This window comes from Ptychodera flava, chromosome 8, assembly GCF_041260155.1.
Source record: "Ptychodera flava strain L36383 chromosome 8, AS_Pfla_20210202, whole genome shotgun sequence".
NCBI classification, from domain to species: Eukaryota; Metazoa; Hemichordata; class Enteropneusta; family Ptychoderidae; genus Ptychodera; species Ptychodera flava.
In genome coordinates, this window is record NC_091935.1 from 20,562,279 (window position 1) to 20,585,748 (window position 23,470).

At 36.9% G+C, this 23,470-nt stretch overlaps 1 protein-coding gene and 2 long non-coding RNA genes across 3 annotated transcripts; all 3 read right to left on the reverse strand.

Annotated features, from left to right (window-relative positions):
- Positions 1–63: 63 nt before the first annotated feature.
- Positions 64–1,747, reverse strand: LOC139137909 (uncharacterized). The gene is made up of 3 exons (XR_011553492.1): positions 1,647–1,747; positions 997–1,168; positions 64–158 (listed from the first exon to the last, which is right to left on the reverse strand). It is a non-coding gene; the product is annotated as an uncharacterized lncRNA (long non-coding RNA).
- Positions 1,748–5,106: 3,359 nt separating this feature from the next.
- On the reverse strand, positions 5,107–8,689 carry LOC139138014 (uncharacterized). Its single transcript, XM_070706233.1, has 6 exons — positions 8,574–8,689; positions 7,879–8,089; positions 7,050–7,235; positions 6,122–6,328; positions 5,555–5,869; positions 5,107–5,112 (listed from the first exon to the last, which is right to left on the reverse strand). Exons 1-6 carry the CDS (start codon positions 8,687–8,689, stop codon positions 5,107–5,109), a joined length of 1,041 nt encoding a protein of 346 aa, XP_070562334.1.
- A 455-nt stretch (positions 8,690–9,144) lies between these two features.
- Positions 9,145–10,810, reverse strand: LOC139137910 (uncharacterized). The gene is made up of 3 exons (XR_011553493.1): positions 10,660–10,810; positions 10,034–10,104; positions 9,145–9,287 (listed from the first exon to the last, which is right to left on the reverse strand). It is a non-coding gene; the product is annotated as an uncharacterized lncRNA (long non-coding RNA).
- Positions 10,811–23,470: the final 12,660 nt, after the last annotated feature.

The following is a 23,470-nucleotide window of genomic DNA, read 5'->3' on the forward strand; positions in this document are numbered from 1 at the left end:
TGTAAGTATACGAGAACGTTAAGTGATCAATTTCAACTGATGAACTTTCGGTAAAGTACTTACCTGATATGTATGTGTAGGCTCTGGTATACAGCAAATCAACAAAGGGTTCGTGGCCATTGAAAACTGTTTCAGATTCGGGTCCATCTATGACGTATCTAAAAGACAAAGGTCTTGCACTTTGGAAGGGCATGTTGTTACGAAGGTAGTTAATCTCACGCAAAGGTACACCAGTGGCCATCGGCACCATAACATGATTGATTAAATTATTAAAATAATAATGATAATAATAATTAGTAGATTTGCATAAAAATTAATACAAACCATAAAGGCAGAAAGTGCATAAATTCATGCTAAATAACGTTTGGAAGGAGGTTTCGAAGTTTCAACGCAACATATGTTTGAATGATATTAAATACTGAAAATGATTAACACTAAATGAACGAACAAGAGAATTTCACTCAGTGGGTTTGCAACGTGTCACAGTGAGTGTTAAATATTGTTTCTTACATGTGAATTGAACACCATTACCTGTAATGATGTTTGTGATTTGATGCATCGTTTTGTTGCGTGGTCTTAGTCACGCCTTTTATGTTTTTTATATAAAATAATAATTTGATAATATCGTGAGCACGAGCACAAACACGGGGGAGATAGAGCACATGCTACCTCTACCCCTGACGACATGTAACTTCTATACGTATGAAATAAACGGCTGTTAACTTTGAAGAAAGAGAGTATCTGCTGTGTTCATATATCCAAATGACATCTCGCATGGCAATATAGCGTTGGAAGACAATTGTGAACTATAAATAACGTCAGAAAGTTTACTAATGATATAGAACATTAGAAAAGTTATCTCCCTACAGATATACCCATGTGCATTGGTTGGAAAACTGAACCAAACAAGTGGCAAGTTACAAGTCTGCATGCGAGGTTATGATATACAAGAGTTCGTGCTTCAACGTGGAGAGCACTGCCGTTATTTAAACCTACCTATGGTTTGGCAGAGGAGTGTCTTCAATGCATCGCAGATGCCATTTGTCATGAACAAACTCGGTGCACTTTTCATTTATTGTTTCATCAAGTTCCTCGTTCATAATGGGACCAGTATCGGGGGTAGTGAAGTCCGCAAGAATGCCATCAGAAGATACAATCGATTGATAATCTAAGGAATAATTGTGATAACGAAACTAAGGAAAAATGCCAACTTTGAGATCTGTTCGAGAACACGATACAACGCAAAGAAATTTTTAGTCATATTTAGTCCACTGTGCTGACCTATGCTGTACATGCTACACTTTGCAGATCGTCCTTCCCGTTACTGACAGCACTTCACATTTTCTGTAAAGGTTACCATAAGCCACACTCTCGGCCATGTACAATCATCAAAGAAAGGTGGTTAATTTGAATTTTCATTACAAAGACAACATTTTGTGGTGCATGAAGTTGTAGTACATCTAAAATAATTACATATTCTTGGTGCAATATACCTGAAAATGTTGACTTCAGCTCACTGTAACCGTATAAAGCTGATATTTCAGAGTAATGATTCGATCCAGTTAAGTTTGTAATGCTTAATGGATGCTGATGAAACAAGTTGCTGCATCTAATACTAGTTTATCCCTTTACCGGCAGACACTCACCTAGCACGTTCTTTGAATACACATTGAATATGTACAAGTCATTGTGTCTCAAAGGCAAGTTGTCGTGACGATGCACACTCGAATAGCCAACTCCAAGACGTTCGAAGTGTTTGTAGAGGCCACTCTATAGCAATGAGAAAAGAGGAAGAATCAACAAACTTCATTTCATTTAACCGACTAACAATCGTAAATTGAACTTCACTTCAAAACGCACTCATAATAATCACTCGAACCCATTCTTCAAGCGTAATACATCGATGTCCATGCTTTGCAAACTCAGATAACTTTTTTTTTATTACTATCAATACAAACGATTCATAACTTTAAACCATATGTTCATAAGACAAACTTTCAAGAGGTTTTTACTAATACATTTCATAATCTAATTTCTTCAAACTTAGATTTTCTAATTATCAAACAGTGTTCGGTAAGGCATTAACCCTTGCTAAGCGAGGTGCTGGTTGGAAGACTTGTATAATAATCGCAATCATACCAGTCCATAATCCAATAAAACTAGGTCAGAATTCGTAAAACAATCGTTGTAAACACAGACACAAAACAGCACAAAAAAGACAGTAAATGGACGGTACACAAACAAAGTCAAATTCATGAAAGAAAGATATATGGACCTCTGGCCAAAAGACCAAGAAGACTTGTATGTTACCATAACCACAATCGTTACGAGATTATGTCGTTCAGAATGACGCATTGTTGAGATCCACGCACTGATATTATGTAATATGTCATTCATCTTAAATCACTCACGATTGGAATTGAGCACATCAATAATCTTGAGTCTATTGTCATTCCAATGGAATGAAAATAGACTTAACATAATATACTTTTTATCAACAAGCTGTAACTGCATTTTACTCTCACTCTTCTTTGCCAAAAAACACTTGCTGTGGAGCTCATTCACTTTGATATCAACTGTGCAATGCTCATGTAATATGTCGAAATGTTGGTCACTTATGACCTTTTGCTTATTGACCAAGAACTTGTAAACTAAACCAAAAATCACAATGATGCTGACGTGTTAGTCTCAGAGGGTCTGATCATGCTTGATGTTCATAAGCACAGGGGATGATTCAGAGTTTACATTTAAGGTGTATGCAAAAAATTCACTACATATAGACGTCTTTACGAATACAAGCCCAGGAGGAAGAAGGGACAACAATTGGCAGTATGTAATATCTATGCATTAGAAATAAATAGCGTTTTTCTGTGAAAAACCGCTACCCTGTTTGTGTGTCCCGACGGACTCTAGCTAGCAGGCATTTCCTCGGCAGAAGATGTTTAGCTGTAATACATGGTGGAGAAACCGGGTATACAAAGCAAGGTCTTAGTTGGAACCGATAACAAAATTTCGCATGCTTCCATAGTATTTCACATTCTGCATGGTTAACGAGACTATTTTGTTTTCGTGCGATTTTACATAGTCTTCTACAACACGATTGGAACTAAATTGGGATAATTGGATTGGCGTAATTTCTCAAGAATTTTAGAAATTTGTCTAATATTACACCATATTTGCTTACCATCTTTAAAATTTTATTCAAAATTTACAATGCTGTTGAAATATTATGAGTAAGAATCAGTGCATGATAGTATCCAATGCAATATTGTTCAAAACATTTGAACAATATTTATATTTGAATGAAAATATGTGAGCTTGTCTGAAGTTTCTCCATTACTGAAACACTAGTAATGACCTCAGTTTGTCACTTTTCCTCGAACAAAATGAAGCTTTTTGATTTATTTACAGTTAAGTCAGTCAGGGTCATTTAAAATGTGCCCTGACTCAATTTTATTTTTTTATTTTTTATTTTTATTTTTATTTGATATACAGATCAACGGGCAAACCCACTAACAGATCTGCGAAACAAAAAAGTCACACAAACACAAGACAAATAAACAAGACAACCATAAAAGTAGCACGATACATTAAATTGAAAAAAAACATACACGTATCAAAAAGGAGAACTGTTAAAATGACTGGATAAAATAGTTTTAAAACTACACAGCGTAGAAAAAATATCTATATTACATTTAAAAGAGATATCATTAAAACAGACATGCATCTGGGCACTGTCGAGAATTTTCTGCAATTAACAGAACACAAGTCTGGTTTAAAAAGGGGTTTCCTGCGTAAATTTCTACTGGGGGCATAAAAGCAGATTTGATTTAGAATATCTGGAGCATCATAATGTGAATGAATTATTTTGTACAAAAAGCACATGTCAAGGGTTAGTCTTCTATTGTGTAACTGAGGAATGTTCAGAATTCTGCAACAAATGGGTAGCTGGATTTACTGCAGTGAACATTGAGTTTGCGACAAATGTATTTCACAAATTTAATTTGTACTCTCTCGATTTTATCTGACCGGCCCTGCTGGTGGGGTGACCACACAACAGAGCCATACTCTAGAATAGATCTTACATAAACAAAATACAGAGAAATAATTGCTGAAATGTCATTGAATTGCTGGCAGAGACGCTTAATAAAACCAAGAGATTTGAAGGCTCTAGAAACAATGTTATTGATGTGAAAAGAATAATTAAGGTTGGAAGTAAGGTAAATGCCCAAATCCTTGACAACAGAGACCCGTTGAAGAGGGGTACCATTGATGGAGTAATCAAGAGAGGAAATGATTCTTTTCTTAAGTGTAAAACTGATAATTTACATTTACTGATATTAGGTGACAGTTTCCAGTTGTTACACCATTGTGCAAATTTGTCAAGATCTTGCTGTAACATGACACAGTCAGCGAGGGATGTGATGGTGAGATAGATCCTGGCATCGTCGGCATACAAGCTGAGCTTTGCAGAAATATCTAACAGTGAAATATCGTTAATAAACATAACAAAAAGTAGTGGCCCCAAGAGTGAACCCTGGGGCACACCTGACGAAGCAATGTACCATTTTGACGAGCAACTACCAAACACTACCCTCTGTCGTCTAAGATGAAGATAAGAAGCCAGCCAACTGTGCAGATTACCACATATACCGAATTTGGCGGCTTTGTACAGGAGAAGTGTGTGACAGACACTGTCAAAAGCCTTGCTGAAGTCCGTGTAAATTGAATCTACCTGTTGTTTATTGTTCAGTGAAACAGAGATGAAATCTGTATAATCCACTAAGTTAGTTGTAGTGGATCTGTTTTTGACAAATCCGTGCTGGTCGATGGAAATATTTGGTTTAATATGTTGATAGATATGAGGAACAATAACTGCCTCGAAGATCTTAGCAAAAAGAGGCGACAAGGAGATTGGGCGGTAATTTTCAACTGCTGATTGACCACCAGATTTAAACACGGGGACAACATTGGCCTGTTTAAACTGAGAAGGAAACTGACCAAGACAAATGGATTTTTGGAATAAAATTTGGAGGGGAACAACAAGAACATCGGTACAGTGTTTAATGATGCAGGCGGAGATACCGTCCGGGCCACTCGCTTTGTTCAAGTCTAGAGAAGCGATGACAATTTAATGTTTATGAAGTCTTAAATTCACGAAGAAGTCGGGGCATTTCAAAAGTGCCCTGACTCAAAAGTCGTCAATTAGAGAAATTTTAAGCATTTTGTCTCGTTTCTTTAGTACATTTACACAAAAATGAACTTTTTTCATGAAAATGAATCCCATGAAAGAGGTATGCAATAATCGTTGTGTTTTCGTTGTTTTGTTCGATCAGAACAATATTTCAAATTTTACACAGTTCTATCATTTTGTAAAATTTCAGCTGTAAAAATTTCGATATCGTTACATTTTCCTAATAATTACTCTCATCCAATTTTCCCAAATTAGTTCCAATCGTGTTCTACGTAATAAAAACAAATGAGTGAAATATAGCACAGAAAATGGCTAAATATTATGGGAGACCAATAAATGTTTCCTTAAAGGGCTACATACCTGATGGACATTCCGTCCCTCTCCCACTATATGTTCTAGCAATTCACATCGACCACTGCTGCCATAGTCAAAATTGAAACTGAGGCACTTGTAAGTTGGGTACTGTAAACACTTGTAGGCGCAGTTGTACTCGTATCTCTCCCCTGAAGTCTCGAAAGGCCTTGAGTCAAGTCGTCCATTCTGTGGCGCTGTGAAATAATCCATGCTCTCTCTTTCAGGGGGCAGGTTGACCAATTCCGATCCTTCGTCAAACTTTACCTCCGTCCAGTTTACTACTTGATGACCAAACTTTTTGAAACCATATCCAACAGCTTCCTGTAGTAGAGAGATTATCACTTAAGTACTGATACGATGACGCCATATCACATCATATACTTTGCTAAGACCATATTGGACATGGTCTTAGCAAATTTTCAACTTGCCATATAAAGAAGTTGATGAAAATATGCAGGCCATCCTGAATAGGTCGGTCCCACAATGTATTGAAATCTCCATATCGTACTATTTCTTATATGGTATCAATGACGAAAAAACGAGCATTTATACAAATCATCAACTATTTCTCACTTTCTTTAAAATCAACTGTGAATCGTCTGTTATCACCGATGACGCCCTCAGTATCCCAGGATGACTTGTTGTCCGGAAGTCAGGCGTCACGCGACCCATTGGAACTGTCGTGTCATAGGTCGGTATCTCACACTGTAATGCGACACTTCCGTCCCCGTCATTTATGGCTGTCACAGTGAAATGCAATGGAACTCCACTACGCAAAACCTAGAAGTGAACAGGATAACATGGTCAAATATGAAAAGCATTATTATACACCTCGATTATGGTCGATTATGATGCTAAGAAAAGAAGCGCCTTAACTCCGTACTTTATTTTCAACATCGCATCAAATTGTGGTAGAGAATATAAGTAGTTTCAATAATGACATTTCATTTTTTCTTAACATTCAGGGCAACCGGCGGGCACCGGCTATAACTTGTCGCCGGCTCTAATCATTATCTTGGTTACAGTTTATTATATACAGTAATCGTAAAAGAGAATGCCAATTATATGCAGCTGCATCCCATTCCGGGAAAATTCTCTTAAGTTATGCCGATGGCGGTGTTGTTGTTAATATGCACATGACGTGTTAGATACTCAATGTAAAAAAATGATGTCAAAGAATTTATGAGTTATGATTTTTGTGAAGACGTTTATGATTTCAGCAGCATCGTTCGATTTGTTTACTAACAGCAAATGGACGTCTAATGTGTGTGTTGCATCCCAAAAAGTGCAGTAGATTACTTCATTCATATTATTTTTCAAAGTTTTATGTCGTCTTTAAGGCCCAGATAAGTATTTTAGCATCCTTGGTGGGAGATAGCGCCCCTTTAATGTAAAGGTGCTACTCTCCCTCTGTACGTCTTTGAACAATACAAAGTACTTATATATGTAGTCCGTAAAGGACATCATCGCTCTATTGAAGCTGAAGTCTGGAAGAACATACCTCTGTAACCATAGTGCCTTGTTGTCCGAGATCCCGCTGTTTAATAACGTCGCAGCCACCCGAGAATGTCCCAATGCAATATTTCAACTGCACTGGGCTTTCCCCGTCGTGGGCAGAAGCTATCAACTGGAAGGCTGGATCGGTAACATCTCGGTCGATAATTTGGCTGACTTCGCAACCATCATCCTGTCAGAATTAACGAAAATGAGATATTATCTTGATACATTTCACAAAATGAAATGAAAGCTCTAGGGAGATCGACATCGACAGTGTTCATGCATTATAAGATAATGTCATGAAATTGTAAGTGTCTTAGAGATTGTCTAACTATTAGTAATTATGTCCCGCAAACGGCGCTATATCATCTCCCAAAACTTTCACTCCGCTTCAAAATTTATCCATTGAACCGTCCATTCATTTGCTCAATCATGCAATCAATGAATCAGCCAGTCATCTGGTTATTCTGTCACTCTTCCAGTCAGTCATTCAATCAGTTACCAGTTGTAACTTACTCTTTAATCAGTCAGCCATTCAGTTACCAAGCCACTCAGTTGCTCGCTCAATTACTCAGTTATTTGATCAGTTATTTCGTCAGCCATTCTTTAACTTACTTATTCACTCACCCATCTTTTACTCACGTACCCATTTCCTTAATTAGGCATTGTAACAGTCATAGGTGACCGACCAATCAGTCAGTCATTCGATAAGTCACTTATTTTATTAATCATCAAGTCAGTCAGTCAGTCAGACAGTCAGGCTGGCAGTCAGTCAGGTAGTTAATCGCTCAATGAGTCCTCATTTCAATTATGTGATACACCATATCACACACCTCTTCAAACTCTGGTGGAGTATCATCAGGAAGTTGCTCAGATCTGCTATTTCCGGGTCCGATTTCTTTCCCCAATTCCCAACTCCAACCGGGAAGATGAATGTCGATGAGGGTAAGTGAAATTTCTATTCGTCTAGTGCTAATTATCTCAAGGATGACATAAATGTGAAATTCGATACGGAGAGCGACAAGGTAGTATACCACATCTTGCCTAAAAATTAAAACAAAACAAACCCATCAGAAAGGTGCTACATTGAGAACACAATTATCAAAGGAAGCTTATCGTGTATGCATTGATTTGATATGTAGCCCCTATTGCGGCAACATAATGAACATGTCTTATATGAAACTTAAATTTTCCTGTAAAAGAATGGCCACTTATCTAGCATTGCTAGGTTTGTCACATGTTACAATATCCTCGAAACGTATTTCAACTTTTGCATGCAAAAGAAAATTGCAAGCTTTTTATTGCAAAATTATCAGAGGATATGGTTTTGAATGTTTTTTGTAGGCGAAAAAAAGAGTGGCGAGGCATTTATGAACATGCCCAATTCCTTGGAATGAGAGATTTCCGTTTTAGAGACTCTGAGTTATTTGCTTGTATCTGATGAGTTTATCTGGACCTATTTTATCATCACTCTCTCCCATTGTTTGTGATGGTTGTTGATTCTAACTCTTTGGCAGTGCAGCGTCACCTTCCGACTTGTGGAAAAGTGATAAACACCTGAGTGTGCAACATTCCCATTTCTTGCCCTTTCACAGGATATTCATTAAGGGAATCAATTTCACATATGTTCACAGATTGTGCCATCGCTCAGTTTGGAGGTAAAACCGTAGGAGGGTGTTAAAACTGAATTTTCATATATAAGCGGGGTTTTCCTTCAGTAACATAGAAAGAATAAAATTTACATGTGAAATGCACTACCATACGATGTGACCGAACAATTTCGTGTGGGAGTCCAAACTTTCTCTTCATTATTTATACATCTTGCAGCTCGCTATATTCACTTCTTCAAGAAAGAAAACTGTCATTATTAAGAATCATAGCACCACTTCGTCAGCGTGCTCGTTTTACCCTGCGATACCAATATTTGAAACCTTGAATTCAAACGAAGCATACTCATATTGCCTTACACTACTTCACATATCTGCCGAGTGACGGTTTTACAGTTTGATTTAGCCCCGCCCTTTCCACTATGCTGGCAATCTAATGTGCGTGCATATGATCAACAGAATGGATATGCATACTTTGTTTCCATTGGTTCATGCAGAGCGTCGTTTGAACTCTCGACTCTTTCTTGAAGGTCTAAGAAGAATCCTAGCAGTGACGTTCTCAGGTACAGTTTCTTCAGCCCAAAGTTAGCATACGCCTCAACGAAGGATATATCACCCACAGGACCAGTAATTGCCTGCAAGGTAAATTCACCGCAAGGATTACAAGAAACAACAACATCAGTATCTATTAAGGAGAATGTGCCGGGGAACTGATATTCGAAGATTCAAACTTTTACCGACAACTTGTAGGGACTCATTTTGAAGCTCAAGCAGTAAAAAAGCTTTTGCCGCTTTCGTTTTGTGCAAACAGGGAAATTATTATCGCCCATTAAGACAGCACATGAATGACAGCCATTTGAATTTTGAATATAGTGGGTATCTCTTGCACCAAAAGTAATTTGTATGGCGACTCTAATTTTCATTCTTAACTGTGAAATGAATGGATGAAACTTTCCTTGAGAAGACTTTGAGCAAAAGTCTGAGTCGTTCATTTTTAAGGCGCAAATTGCGTTGAGAGCACGATGAACACGTGTAAACTTGATTAAAAACTTATGAAAGAAAACGTTATCTCGTCGAGAGCCAGCAAACTATAACTTTCGCAACATTGCGCTCTTCGCGATATAAAGACACCCGTAGGCATAGCTGTAATGTGACATTCGTGACAGCTCTACAATGCTTAGGATTTGCCACATTGTTGACGGTAACTTAATCCTAAATGTTGCTTTTCCGCAAAGACAGACAGGTGTGAAGAACACCCATTGCTTCGTTTGGTCTCAGGCACTATCTGTTTGAATTATCATACTTATGGCGTCAAAGGCTATGTTTTATATGTTTATAATCTGTTTGTCGAGTTTTGAGTTAAAATTGACAATAAACTTACCTCGCAGGTCATTTCATCTGTGGATATTGTGATCTCAGCCCCTAACAATTTATCGCCATACGAAGCCATTCCTACAAAAAAGTTCATAATAATTAAATCATGTTAAATGGGAAAGGCAGTCCCAACGCTTTCCAATTGCTAGCAAAACATATTGATGACAAATAATTAACTTTTATATCCCTTGTGAAATACTCGTGTTTACCAAATATAGTCAGAAAACAAAATGTCATCCGTCATGGAACGAATATCCAAACATTCTCAATTATTCGGAGCCAAAATGATGCATTTTCACGTGTCAGTTCTTTTCCTTGCACAATTTCATGACCTGAAATGTGTATTATATATCATAATGGTACAGACACAAAAATCAACAATTTTTTTGTCAAAAGTATTATTTACGAATATCAACTACAACTGAGTCTGTGATTAGGCACCAAGAATTTTTCCAACATGAAGGTATTGGCGCTCGAATACATATTATTAATAAATTTGCAAAACTCGGAGTTCCAATTTTGAGCAAAAATGCTAGAAGATTCCTCCCACTTTTTGCTCAATTTACACTACAAAATTAATCAGTCACATGCATTGTTACTTATAATTTATATTATTTGTCCATAGTCACGTACCAAATGTAATATAAAATATCCAAAGTCTAATTCCCGGCCGCAAACGTCTGTCCCATAATTTAAAGGTTCCAAACAAGGGTAATCTTATTGTAGGTGACAAGGTCATTATTTCGGTTTCACGAGCAAATTCGTTTATCCGCAATTCAGATACTTTCACGTCGATTGCATCGAGAGCCTGGGTGAAGAAAGAAAACGACACAGAACCATACAGATCAGTAATGTAGAGTAACGCCGAGTACAAGTGCCCATTTAGAATATATATTACGACGCTTTATAAAATCTGTCGCTGCTATAATATGCCTTCAATTGGTAGAATCTGAGTATGAACATTGTATCGCACATGAAAAATCAAAGTAAGTAAGTAAGTAAGTAAGTAAGTAAGTAAGTAAGTAAGTAAGTAAGTAAGTAAGTAGGTAAGTAGGTAAGTAAGTAAGTAAGTAAGTAAGTAAGTAAGTAAGTAAGTAAGTAAGTAAGTAAGTAAGTAAGTAAGTAAGTAAGTAAGTAAGTAGGTAGGTAGGTAGGTAGGTAGGTAGGTAGGTAGGTAGGTAGGTAGGTAGATGGGTAGGTGGGTAAGTAAGCATGTATGTATGCATGCATGCATGAATGCGTGCGTGCGTGCGTGTATGTATGTATGTATGTATGTATGTATGTATGTATGTATGTGTATTATATATATATTGTATATATATATATATATATATATATATATATATATATATATATATATATATATATATATATAATGAAAAGTATTGCCTGACAGAAACATATCTGTCGTTAATTACGTCACCCCTACATTATTATTAAGACATGACCAGTACACATTGCTTTTCAAGTGTATATATATATATATATATATATATATATATATATATATATATATATATATATATATATATATATATATATATATATATATATATATATATATATATATAATATTATATATATAATATATATATATATATATATATATATCTGTCGTTAATTGACGTCACCCCTACATTATTATTAAGACATGAAGAGTACACTTTGCTTTTCAAGTGAACACTAAGTATTCAAAAGTCAATTAGTTCGGTTCTCTATTGTAACATGACATCGTCATCGGCAATGCCAGCAAGAGACTTTCGCCTTTAAAATCATAAGATATATACGTCCTTCGATAATAAAACCATTATTCCTCATATCTGAGTAGGGACTTACGTCATTGAGGGTTAAGTCAAGCAAGGAATCCATGAAGTCGGTAACAATAGATTCATCGAAACCAAACAAATCTAAAAGGCTTTCGAATTCACCCAAAGTCGTTGATTCCATCCAACCTTTAAAAGGCAAAAACAAGTGTATGATTATGTGAAAAAACAGTTGAAGGTAAAGTCTTTCACAGCTTTTTGATGGCCACACAAATGTACTCCCCTCATGCATACTGTGAACCCCAGGGAGCGATCTGATTTATATCAAATATAGTGATTGATTCATTCTCATCATGTTTATCTTGCATTTGTGTTCTTTTTTGGCCCCTCGGTCCCCCTTTAGATGCAATGATAGTGGCAGTGAAAGGCGAAACAATTAATAGAAAGTGAAAGCAGAGCAAATCCGAACTGATCTTTTTAGCTTGCTTAGCTTAGTGGTGTAGAAGGTTTGCTCCGAGTGTGTGAGCCTAATTTTGTCTCATTACTACTGTGCATCACAGTACGGCCGACAACAAGGGTCATGTAGCGGCCGTTTCGCATTTTTATCATGACAACATACACCTAAATTGTGCTATCCAAACTGTACTTCTACAATGATTTGTCCTTGATAAACGTGGGTTGTCATCAAAATAGATAACATACTGTAGCATTATTCTTCATCAAAACTTGCAGTATCTGTCCCCGCAATAATTTCATGCAATTTAATAGACACAAGTAATACCTTGAATGTCAAGATCTATTCCTCTGCTCTGATCACTGCATTCTTCGCTTGGCAAAACTAATTCGCTAAGAACTTCGATAGCGGGAAGACATTCGGCAACGACCGTCGAACAAATCGCTGCTTCTACCTTCACCTAGGATAATTTAGTAGGGTAAAAAAATATATCGAAATATAGCGGGACGGATACAACATACACACTACATTTCGTTGATTACTGCACGAGGGATCTTGAATCATATCTCTCCACAAGCTGTTGTAAACGGGGCGAGGATCTCCGATGCCAACTTAGGCGAGTTCTCAAACATCAATACTTACTGTTGTTCAATTCACGTATCGAAAGTTGAGCGACCATTCCGTCACTTTAAAAACTTGATAATTGTGATACCGAACGACAAAACTCGCATGTTCCCAGATCTAATAACATCAAACACGTCATCTTTTGTTGTTTCAATTTGTCCAATAATCTAAGCAAAATAACCTCCATCATTGAAGGTTCTCAGGGTTATTATTGCCAAGCTGGGTAAGAGATTGAACACGGGTGATAATCGCGATGTTGACGTAATGTACTTACCCTTATCTGATCTCCACTTCTCTCTACCCGGTACCATAGCATATTTAACAACTCTCCTAGAATGTCATCTGAGAATGCTTCCACCATCTCATCTTCGTATGCTGCAATCAAGTATATTTGAACAATGTACAATACGACTTGATACGTAAATACTGAAAAATACTTCACGTCTCTCAATAATTCTGCAGGAAGAAAGGGATGGTTTAGCAAGTTGAGAAGAAAGGAAGAAATAATTCCTGACATTGCTGTGAGTTGCTACGATGGTGATACATAGGTGTATGTACGATCAAATCGTCGGTGCTGTTCAGAATATTATCTTTCAATACCCTTCAAGCTCACCTGCATCTCCATCAGAGATATCCAATTGATGTTCATGTTCGCCACCTCGAATTGTGAGTAGCTCATTGCAAGGATCGTGTCGCACAGAAACTTCAACACTTTGATGAAAGTGATTCAGAAACTGGAGATCGGCACAACAACGCACTCCGAGACAGTCTTCATTAAAGCTACAGAAGACAGAATCACCCAGCGTGGCCTCAATCATTGGGCAACCTATCAGAATAAGGAATCAGTAAGTCGATATGTGACATGGAGACAACCTCGTTACCTCGGGTTAGAGGCAACAACTTTCATCACGAGTTACTATACTACAGTACCCAATATACACGACAATGAGCTCGCTCTCTCTCTCTCTCTCTCTCTCTCTCTCTCTCTCTCTCTCTCTCTCTCTCTCTCTCTCTCTCTCTCTCTCTCTCTCAACACTTACTTGTATCAGGTTTCATGAACCTGGCGATTAATTCTCCTCTTGTCCCGTCTGTGGGCTCCCCTCTATTCGAAAGATCAATTCTCAACTGGACATTGTCCAAACTCTCGGGCCTTACACATTTAAATGATTCCATTGCGATCTGAAATAAAGACGATCATATGCAATGCCAATTTCGCATGTATGAATTGTCTTTAAAATCCAGACTAGATGCCGGCGACAGTTATTGCAGGAAAGCACTAAAAGTTCATCTTTATACATCCGGAATTTGAGTCCCTGACTCAAGACTAATCGAAAGGTTGTGATAGACTTTCATAAAGTAGTAAATCATCTCTTTCCTTGCTGTTTTTTTTCCAGGGACTTTCTAAGATAATGTACCAAGACCTTTTTGGTAAATGATATCATTGTGACAAAACAAACTTACCTTTAGCTGTTGTATCACTTCTACAAAAGGCTCCAATTTGTCATGTTTGGTATCTTTCAGGAATTGGTAAACCCCGCTCAACGGGATATCCTTGACTTGAAAGTCAAGGTTTGGACCGAGTTCATCAGCTCTTGGAATGTTCAGAAACTGCAAGCTGAATTCTGGACCAGGAGTTAAAATGACAGCATTCTGTTCCATAAAATCGCAGCGTACAAGTCATAGCAGGTAAGAGTTTGCATTCTAGTCACGTTATCATCCTGAGCTCATTCAGAAAGGTTTAAAATTTAGTAAATGGTATTTTTAAGTGACAAGACTGTAAGTATCATATATTTATATTTGTTTACGTGCTCATATTTTAATTTGGAAGCTCAGTCTTACATTAAGTTTTAGTATGTTCACTCCGAATTTACAAAGGACGATGATGAAAGATTTATTATTCCGGCATATTTCTAGTAATAATCTTACCATCTGGGACTGCCCGTTTAGTTAGGTTGCTTCTTCGAGGATTCTTGCCTTTTAAGCCGCGAGTCCTAAGATATTCTGCTTTCATTTGCGCACCGATAATTCGTTCAGGAGTAGTGTCTACCAGCTTGGGAGGGCCAACAAAATCACCAAAATTTGTGAATATGCCCTGTGCAAAGTTAAAGGTAGACATACCTTAATAAAGTTCACGCATATATATGATCTGTCAGGGTGAATATATTTATGTATCTAATCTCTGATAGTATTTGTTCATCATAAACTAACTTAAAAATGTTGCAAATGACGGTGAATAATGAACTGAAACAACAGTAATGGCGATTGAATAACGCTCGCACGACGCATATATGAACAGAATCATGGGCGTTCAATGAAATGGTGTTCGATCTGTAAGAAAGTCTTGCAAATATATCCTGTAAAAGGCATTTTTGCTTCAGTAATTTTTATTCATTGTGACAGAAGATAACGCATTGTACTAACCAGCAGACCAGTTGAAAGAACATTGTCCTCTTCCTCCCAATCAGATTTACACTCTTTCTTTTCCAAAAAGTATGAGGGATCATAGACTTTGTCATCACTCAACGAAAGAATGGCGACATGTACAGTATTTGGGTTGCATCCGGATTGTTGAACAGTGCCAAGAACCTCTCCCTTGAAAACCTGTTGACAATATAACTCATGTCAATATCTTAAACATGTTTGGGATATCCTTAGTTACCATTAAGTTATTGCGCTATTTAATTCCCGTGTGGACTGGTGCAACAGCTGTTAAAAGTGAATGGTACTAGAGGTATGAATTTCTCCTATGTACATTTTACGTTCATTAAACTTTGCTTGTCTTAGCATTTTGCAGAGAGGTAAAGTTCACGCAAAATTTAAATGTTGAAAACTCGAAAATTAGCTGAACTATCGTGTATTTTGTTCAGAGGCTAAGATCAGAAGGAGACACGATGAAAAATTGCGACTACCAAAAGTATATTCACTTTATTTATTTACGTGCATGGCCTTAAAAAAGGGTCAAATTATAATTCCAAAAGGCGAGCAATGTGTTGTCTTAAGGTTTTCGATATCGACATCGCAGAGTATATTATATTTGTATTTTAGTTTACTTACCGGGTAGCCTTCCTTACCATCAACTAATACCACAGGAGATAGTATGATCTTAACGTCCTGTACTTCGTTCGATATACTTGTATTGCCAACAAAAATGGTGACTTCGTTGTGATCGGTTGTTTCGGCGATTCCATCAAACGGAACAACAATCTACAAAGGGACAGCAGACATATCAAGACACACATACACAAACCCCTCTCTTTCTCTCTCTCTCCCTCTCCTCTCTCTCTCTCTCTCTCTCTCTCTCTCTCTCTCTCTCTCTCTCTCTCTCTCTCTTATTATTCTAGTACCTCTGATCGTGCATCGATTTCCAGATCAATGCCTTCTGGATTGCCACCAGTAGTTGTAGGGAAAAATCCGTTTCCACAATCTCCGTCTGCTATTCCTCTTGGAAATTCTTTTGCCATCTTAGGACCAAATAGCTCATTTATTTTGGTACGAGCTGCATCGAACCTATAACAAATAATAAAGAAGAATTCTTATGCAAGCTTAATTATATGGCGCTTTCTAGCGTTCACTGACTGCTTTGTAAAACTGGCCTTGTTTTTAAATTTCATCATGAGTAGTGTAATTTTACCCTCGTTTGACGTTCTCAAAACCAATATCCATGCCTTCCTTCAAAGCAACCATTTTGTTAAATGCCTCTTCAAAGTCATCGGTGAACGAGGATAGCTTCTCAAGGTGCGGTATTAGCTTGTCAACTGCATCTTCTGCCTTCTCAAGTAGGGCTGTCTTAACGTCGATCTATACGAGCAAAATGACAAGTAAAACATTAAAATAAAAATATCGTTGATCCTGTACTATGATCCTGGTTTGTTAGTCTCTGGTTACAGTTTGTAGTTTGTAACATTCCAAACATACCAACACTACTATTAACCTAATCAGATTTTTAAATATGTTTTTACGCTTTAACACTGTTAATATATAAATATTATAGTTTTTAAGAACAGTATGATAATATTTCATTTTTGCCTTGACCTCCTTATACGAAATGCGGTACTTGAAAAACACACCATGTAAAAGACTAGCTTACATAAAATGATCTTCGGGACAAAATACGATGAACATCGGCCTACAGTCATTTCCTGATACTCTGATATGTTAAACACGTTGTTGTTATATGTTACCTCGTCAATGCCCGTGAATATCTTGTATGCAATATTGGAAACCGTTGAGTTAAGCGCATCCTTCCCTTGCTGTATTTTCTCTTTAACCTCGGTCAAGTCTCTGAGAAACTTTTCAGTGATACCTTCAAGGTCAAAGAAGTAGGGCAATGCTCCATCCTGTAGTTGAGTAACATTTTGCAATTTTTCCATCACGACTTGAATGGTGTCCATTCCATCCTTTGACCTATCAACGGGTCAGAAGACATGTTGGATTAGTCCAAATTTTTCAGTAGGAAATAGTAGGACATCGTTAGTTTTCAATGACAGCCTCATGCATTAATTCTTTCAACACGGACAGGGCTGGTGAATATCAATGCAAGAAAAAATGCGCATCGCAAACATCGTAGCCTGTTATCTGTCTCTTATGTCCAAAAATCGATACATATCGATTGATATAACACTGCATGAAAACCCAATAATTCAGATAAATTCACATTAATGAGTTGCCTGTATTATAGATTAATACACGTAAATTCACATGAATCCACATGAATACAGGCTTGCTGAATACAAAAAATGGATTCTTGACTGTATTCATCTGTATATGCACTCTTCAGCTAAAATACAGGCAATAATCCATGTTAATACAGTAAGTATTATAGGGTTTTTATGCGGTGTAAATTTTTTCTCATTGACCATAATAACTGTGTAGTTTAGTAGTTCTTATAATACTGTAGTATATATGGTCTCTCTCAAGTTAAAATATTTTACACTCCCCTTCGTTAAATAGGATTGACTAGTAATCAATGGAAAGGACAGTGACAATATTAAAAAAATAAACATATTACCTGTCAATCATTTTCCTTATGTCCGGGAGCGCAACATTTGGCGAATCAAAGAATTTTATGATAGCTTCTTGAGCGTTCTCCATTGCCTCTTCGATTTGTTCTATTGACCATGGAAGTTGAACGTCAATGGAATCCACTATGTCCTAGACGTGACAAACACCAAACATCTTTCAATGGAAAAGACTACATAAATTCAAAGGACTGGATAGAAAACATATGGATATTCCAAAAGTTCAGTGTTGTTATCTTAAAGATTCATGAAATAGTGGTCTAGCGCATCCGTTACTGCATCTTTAAATGCCACCTATATATTCTGTCCTGTAAGTTTTCTCATTTAAAAAGTTTGCAAGATTCCGAAAAATAATTAGTACTAACATTAAAGAAATCTGTGACATCTGTTTTGACATCATTAAACAATGCATTGGTATTTTCAATGATTGATTCAATGTTTTCAAGTATCTCGCCAAGTCCTGATATTTCGCCCAGAATTTCTTCTACCGCCTCTCGTGCGACGTCACGCAGATCTCTCACGTTATCCACCATTTCATGGAGATCCTCAGAGAGTTCCTCGATCGTGTTTCTGGCATTCTCAGCTCCCTCGAGGAAATCGCCGACAAAATCATCGAGAGGCTCCTTAATGCCGCCAACGACGTCAACGATAATGAAATCGTAGGCCGATGCCAGCTTTTCCTTCATCAAATAGACAGAGTCCTAAAAGGCGAAAACAAAAAATGTTTTCAAATATTCGTCTTTTGTAAACTCAAAACTGTTTCAGTGGCGAAAAGTTACTTCAAAATTTGATTGAGTGTAAAATTTCGGGAAGATAGGAACAACGTCGTTTGGTGTAAATTTAATCTTGATAACATTAACATTGGATTGCGGAGCCATTAAAGTAATTAACAAAGCGCTATCAGTGTCTGAGGAAGTACAAGGAGGTTGTATTTCACCCCGGGTTCTACTCACACTAGAAAGGAAGACCATTTACCAAATTTTTATCAGTGGACAACACAGTCAACTCCTGTAAAATATTTAGTTTCAAATATTCAAAGAAACTAAAGTTTACATGTTCTGACTATTTGTGATATGAGCTAGTAAATATAGTATTAATGTGTTTAAATGCGTGCTTACCGAGTGAGTGGTCAAATGCCTGTAAAGTTCAATTGTAAAGAATTGTTAACTGGCACCCAATGAGTTTAGGTATTGGCGTTTTGTCTCTGCCAAGATTGGAGATTCAGTCATGTATTTCTAGCAAATTAGTGATACATCTTTCAGCGATAGTCTTTCCAGACTTGAGTCCTTATCCTGTTCTATTTCTAAACAATTATTAAATGAGTCAAAATTACAATACGTCTAGGTTACCAACACGTTTTGTCTGGATTTGTTTGACCGTGTCACAACTTTATAGATCAATATAAAATATGTTAATGTTCTTTTTTTTAATTTATTCACTTTCAAAATTGCATTATTTCTGTAGCTGGAACTAAAATGTCCTATTGGAATTTACTGTATTGTTCACGGTTGAAAGTATACTCCTCGAAGGAATGGTATAATAAACGACCCCCTTCAAGTTCCACAGACACTGATAGCACCTAGTTAATTACTTCAGTGGTACACTAATCTAATGTTTAGGTTATCATGGTGAAATGGACACCAAACGACGTTGTTCCTGTCTTACCCGATCGAAATCTTTAGTATCTATCTATAGATTTCATGATATCCAGCAGACCAACGCTGTTTCCCGATTCGGTCACTTGCTGTACTATTTCAAATATCTATCATGCAAAGACGGCTTATCGACAAATTATTTTGAAAATCATATAGGCTTTCAAACTTAAACTTAATACCCTCAATGCAATTTTCAGCCTCAATCACCTTCATCGACTCACAAGCTCATAAAAATTTTCACTTCTTTTTTCTCTTAACAATAACTAAAAAACTAACAATGGTTAAGCTACGGGCTCGGTGATTTATGTAGTGTTGCAATGAACAGAATTTGTGAAATTTCGATATGATTATAACAAGTACCTAGGTTATACTACAAAAACGAATCTGTTATACTACAAAAACGAATCTGAGCGATAAACCATGAGTACATACTTGTAAAACATCAATCCCTTCGAAATCTACTAATCCTTTAATTCCTGTCTCGATGTTCAGAAAATCATCCAGTATATCCATCCATCCAAGTACTCCTTCTACTTTGGCTTTTACATCCAAGTCGAGGCCAAATGTACTGGCCAGTGGCTCTGAAGAAAGTTGTACAGATAGAATGGAAATATCAGTTTTCATTCCATGAGGGTATGGAAATATCAGTTTTCATTCCATGAGGGTATGCTCTTCGTCTGGTTCAGTTGTCATTTCATGTAACCTATCTCTTCAGAGCTGTTATTTTTAAGTAGGACATCGCGACTCCTAAAGCTGGAAATGGGTATTTTATGACCTTACCGTACACAAGCATATTTACGTTGTTCTATCGAAAATCGGTATTGATTTTGAATAAAAGTCTCGCTACTTGAATAATTACTCACCTATGACCATGTCAAAAGGATTGACACCGTCAATTATCGTATTCCCACCAAATAGCGATCCTCCAAAGGGCTTTCTCCATGAAAGTCCTGGAAGCTCAACGTTAAAAGCTCCCAGTGCCCTCTTCGATCTTGATAGAGCCGTTGAATTTTTATGTCTTGGGAATGTAAAAATATTGATTTTTAGTGACAAAATCAAAAATAATAACAAATAAAGATCGTCTGCTTGTTCTTTTATTTTTGGACGGAATGTACTTTTGTAGTGCATCTTGGAATGCGTATTTGGAGACTTTCTGATTCTCCAGTCGTAAATAATAAACTCGTTAAGTACATATGGCATAATGCATTTTGTCATTAATCAAAAAATTATCAGAAATGTCGCGGCGACTTAAGGTAGAATGTGCCTCGGGACGGATATTCGAACTCTCAAACTTTTATCATATTCTTTTGGGCCTACCACTCGTGAGGGTTTATTGTGAAGGTCTTGGAGTAAATAAAGTTTTCAGTGGATTAGTTTTGTGAAAATTTGATGATTTTGTTTTCCTTATAATTGGAACTTAGGGATGGCGGCAATTTTGAATTTTAAATATCGGTAAAGACTGGGTACTTTGTTTTTCTTGTACCAAGATTTGCACGGTGACCCCTGATTTTTATTCTTGGTTTTGAAAGAGTACAGTTGAAAGTTTGCTTTATGAAGAAAGTTCGATTAAAATCTGTCATTTTTGAGGTGCGAACGACCTTTAATTTCGATTGTTGTGTCGGATACATTGAAACAACCAATACTTCAAGGGTTGTATATGACTGTAGAAAAAAAGTTTGTTTTCTTTCTCCGAAACCGTCAGACACATTACTGACGACGAACGCAGCCGAGCTATTGTTTGTGATGCCCATTATCGTAATATTGTTTTTTAAGTTTGAATTTCAATATCTGTCGGTACGATGGTTAAGTTTACTTTTCATATTATTTGAACAAAAATGAATCATCTACTCACGAGCTCACAACGGTTTCCTCTGGTGTTAGCTTCTTGCCATGGGGATGGTCAATGTACTCTCGCAAAGCGACTCTGCGCATGGTTACCGTCGGGTCAGTCATCGCTATCTCAAACAAGACTTTCGCAGCCTGTAGTAATATCATATATTCATCGAATGAAGGGTTTATGTTTAAGAAATGTGAAAAGAACCGCTATATTTTTCTCATTGGACTTTGAAAAACTTCAAAAGTGTGTGACATTAAAGCCATGATTGGGAGTAAGATGATCGATTCTTAAAGGTGAAAGTAACCTAGTTGCCGTGATCAAAGTTCAAAATGAAACATTCTTACTTTTCTCACAATTTAGTGGATGCATTGCTGAAAACCCATTTGAATTATTGTTTCAAGACTAAAGTAGACACTTGTCTGGGTTACTCTGAACTGAAGATATACAGGGTCACATCAAATGTAATACGATTGTATACATTGTGAAATAATGATGCCTAATGTTACTAAATATTCCGCTCAATTTTTAAATTGCATACCTTTTAAGGTAGTGGCGGCTAGCACACACATCCATAATTGAATTTTCGACCTCTCTCATAGCTATAGACATACGTGTATTGCAATGGCGCTTACACGGAGAACGTTTAAACTTTAAGCTCGCTTTCTCTGGCTTTAAAAGCTTATTCAGTCACAATTTTGCACTAAGTCTTCTGTTTGAAATTTATTAATAGAATAGCGTCAAGTGTGCTTGGCCAGGAGTTATACAAATAACTGCGAAGCACCGAAATTACGTCATACTAGTCAAACAAATTCAAGCTAAAATATACTAAAACCAGGTATTATAGTATTGAAATTAGAGCAGATCAGCTTTCAAAAAGCAAAGTTCCAGGTTATTCAGCGCTATATTGTACGACATTTCGCATTCATCAACTGTCCTTTGCTGTGGACGTATAAGAAGCGACGACTCCAAGCAAAAATAAATCGTACTGAAAGTCATACTTTATCTACATTTTATGAGTTCCAGAGAATTAGCTGAGATTGCAACCACTCATTGTGGCTGTAAAAAGTCACTCATTAAAAGAGTACACAAAAGTCTTAAAATATAGGGATATTGTAAAAAATACAATGAAGGAAATAGTTAAGGTATGGATCGTTTCTACCCCAATAATGAGAGCAATACAATGATATCCAAATAGAGCCTATGTTATCATATATTTCTGACTGAGAAAACTTCCACCACAATGCATTAAAGCATCTTGAATTATACTTACATCATGATGTTTGAATCTCGTGATTGCTGCTAGCGCTGCGCGTCGTAGACGATGAGGGTACCTGGTATTTTTCACAAATTTGACCAGAAGAGGAAATGACGTATCACTGTGGGCATTACCTAGGGAGACAATCTTTACAGCTACTCTAGATATCTTCAGACGATAGTCTATCTCTGGCAAGACAGGACGACGGTTTTCATAAAAGTCTGGTTCTGAAATAAAAGAGAGCTCTGTTGGAGTCAAAATGAACCAATGGCACTTTCCAATTTTGAGTGCTTTTATTTCGTGGAATAAGATATTACTTTTTGTCTTTGTGACTTTTGTTATATTGTCGAGGTGCAGCATGGTAAAATATTAAAAGACCATTGCCGAGACCATTGAACGACGACACGACATCATAAAGGCTAAAGCTGGTCTTGTATTTCTTCCTTCACATTCGTCAAGTTCCAATATTTGTCAGTAAAATCAACAAAATCTTGACTTCTATACAGGGATCTCTCATGTAAAGATCATAACATCATTAAATGTAGCATGCACGAGTAGTAATGGATATCTTTGATAGATTCGACGACCTTTATCTTATATATAGGAGTACAATATATAAACGAAGAGTTTTGATTCACTTACATGCAAATTAGCCTTGTACAGAACGTTTACACAAGATTGCAAAACTGGAAGACTTGCACATCAATAAAAACGACTAAGTGAGTCCCAATATAACAGAACAGATCACTAGGATGTATCCATTGCTTTGATTAAGTTTGTGTGCGATCTATGATCATTTTGTGTGAGTGCTTCATGAATTCTATAGCATAAAAGGGGT

Bases quoted from the DNA above. Each gene is read 5' to 3' on its own strand.
- LOC139138014 (XM_070706233.1), bottom strand. From the start codon at position 8,689: ATGGCACAATCTGTGAACATATGTGAAATTGATTCCCTTAATGAATAT. The intron at 7,236-7,878 runs GTGTGTGATATG...TAATTCTGACAG, and splicing joins CTCCACCAGAGTTTGAAGAG to GATGATGGTTGCGAAGTCAG. The intron at 6,329-7,049 runs GTATGTTCTTCC...GTTCACTTCTAG, and splicing joins AAGGCACTATGGTTACAGAG to GTTTTGCGTAGTGGAGTTCC.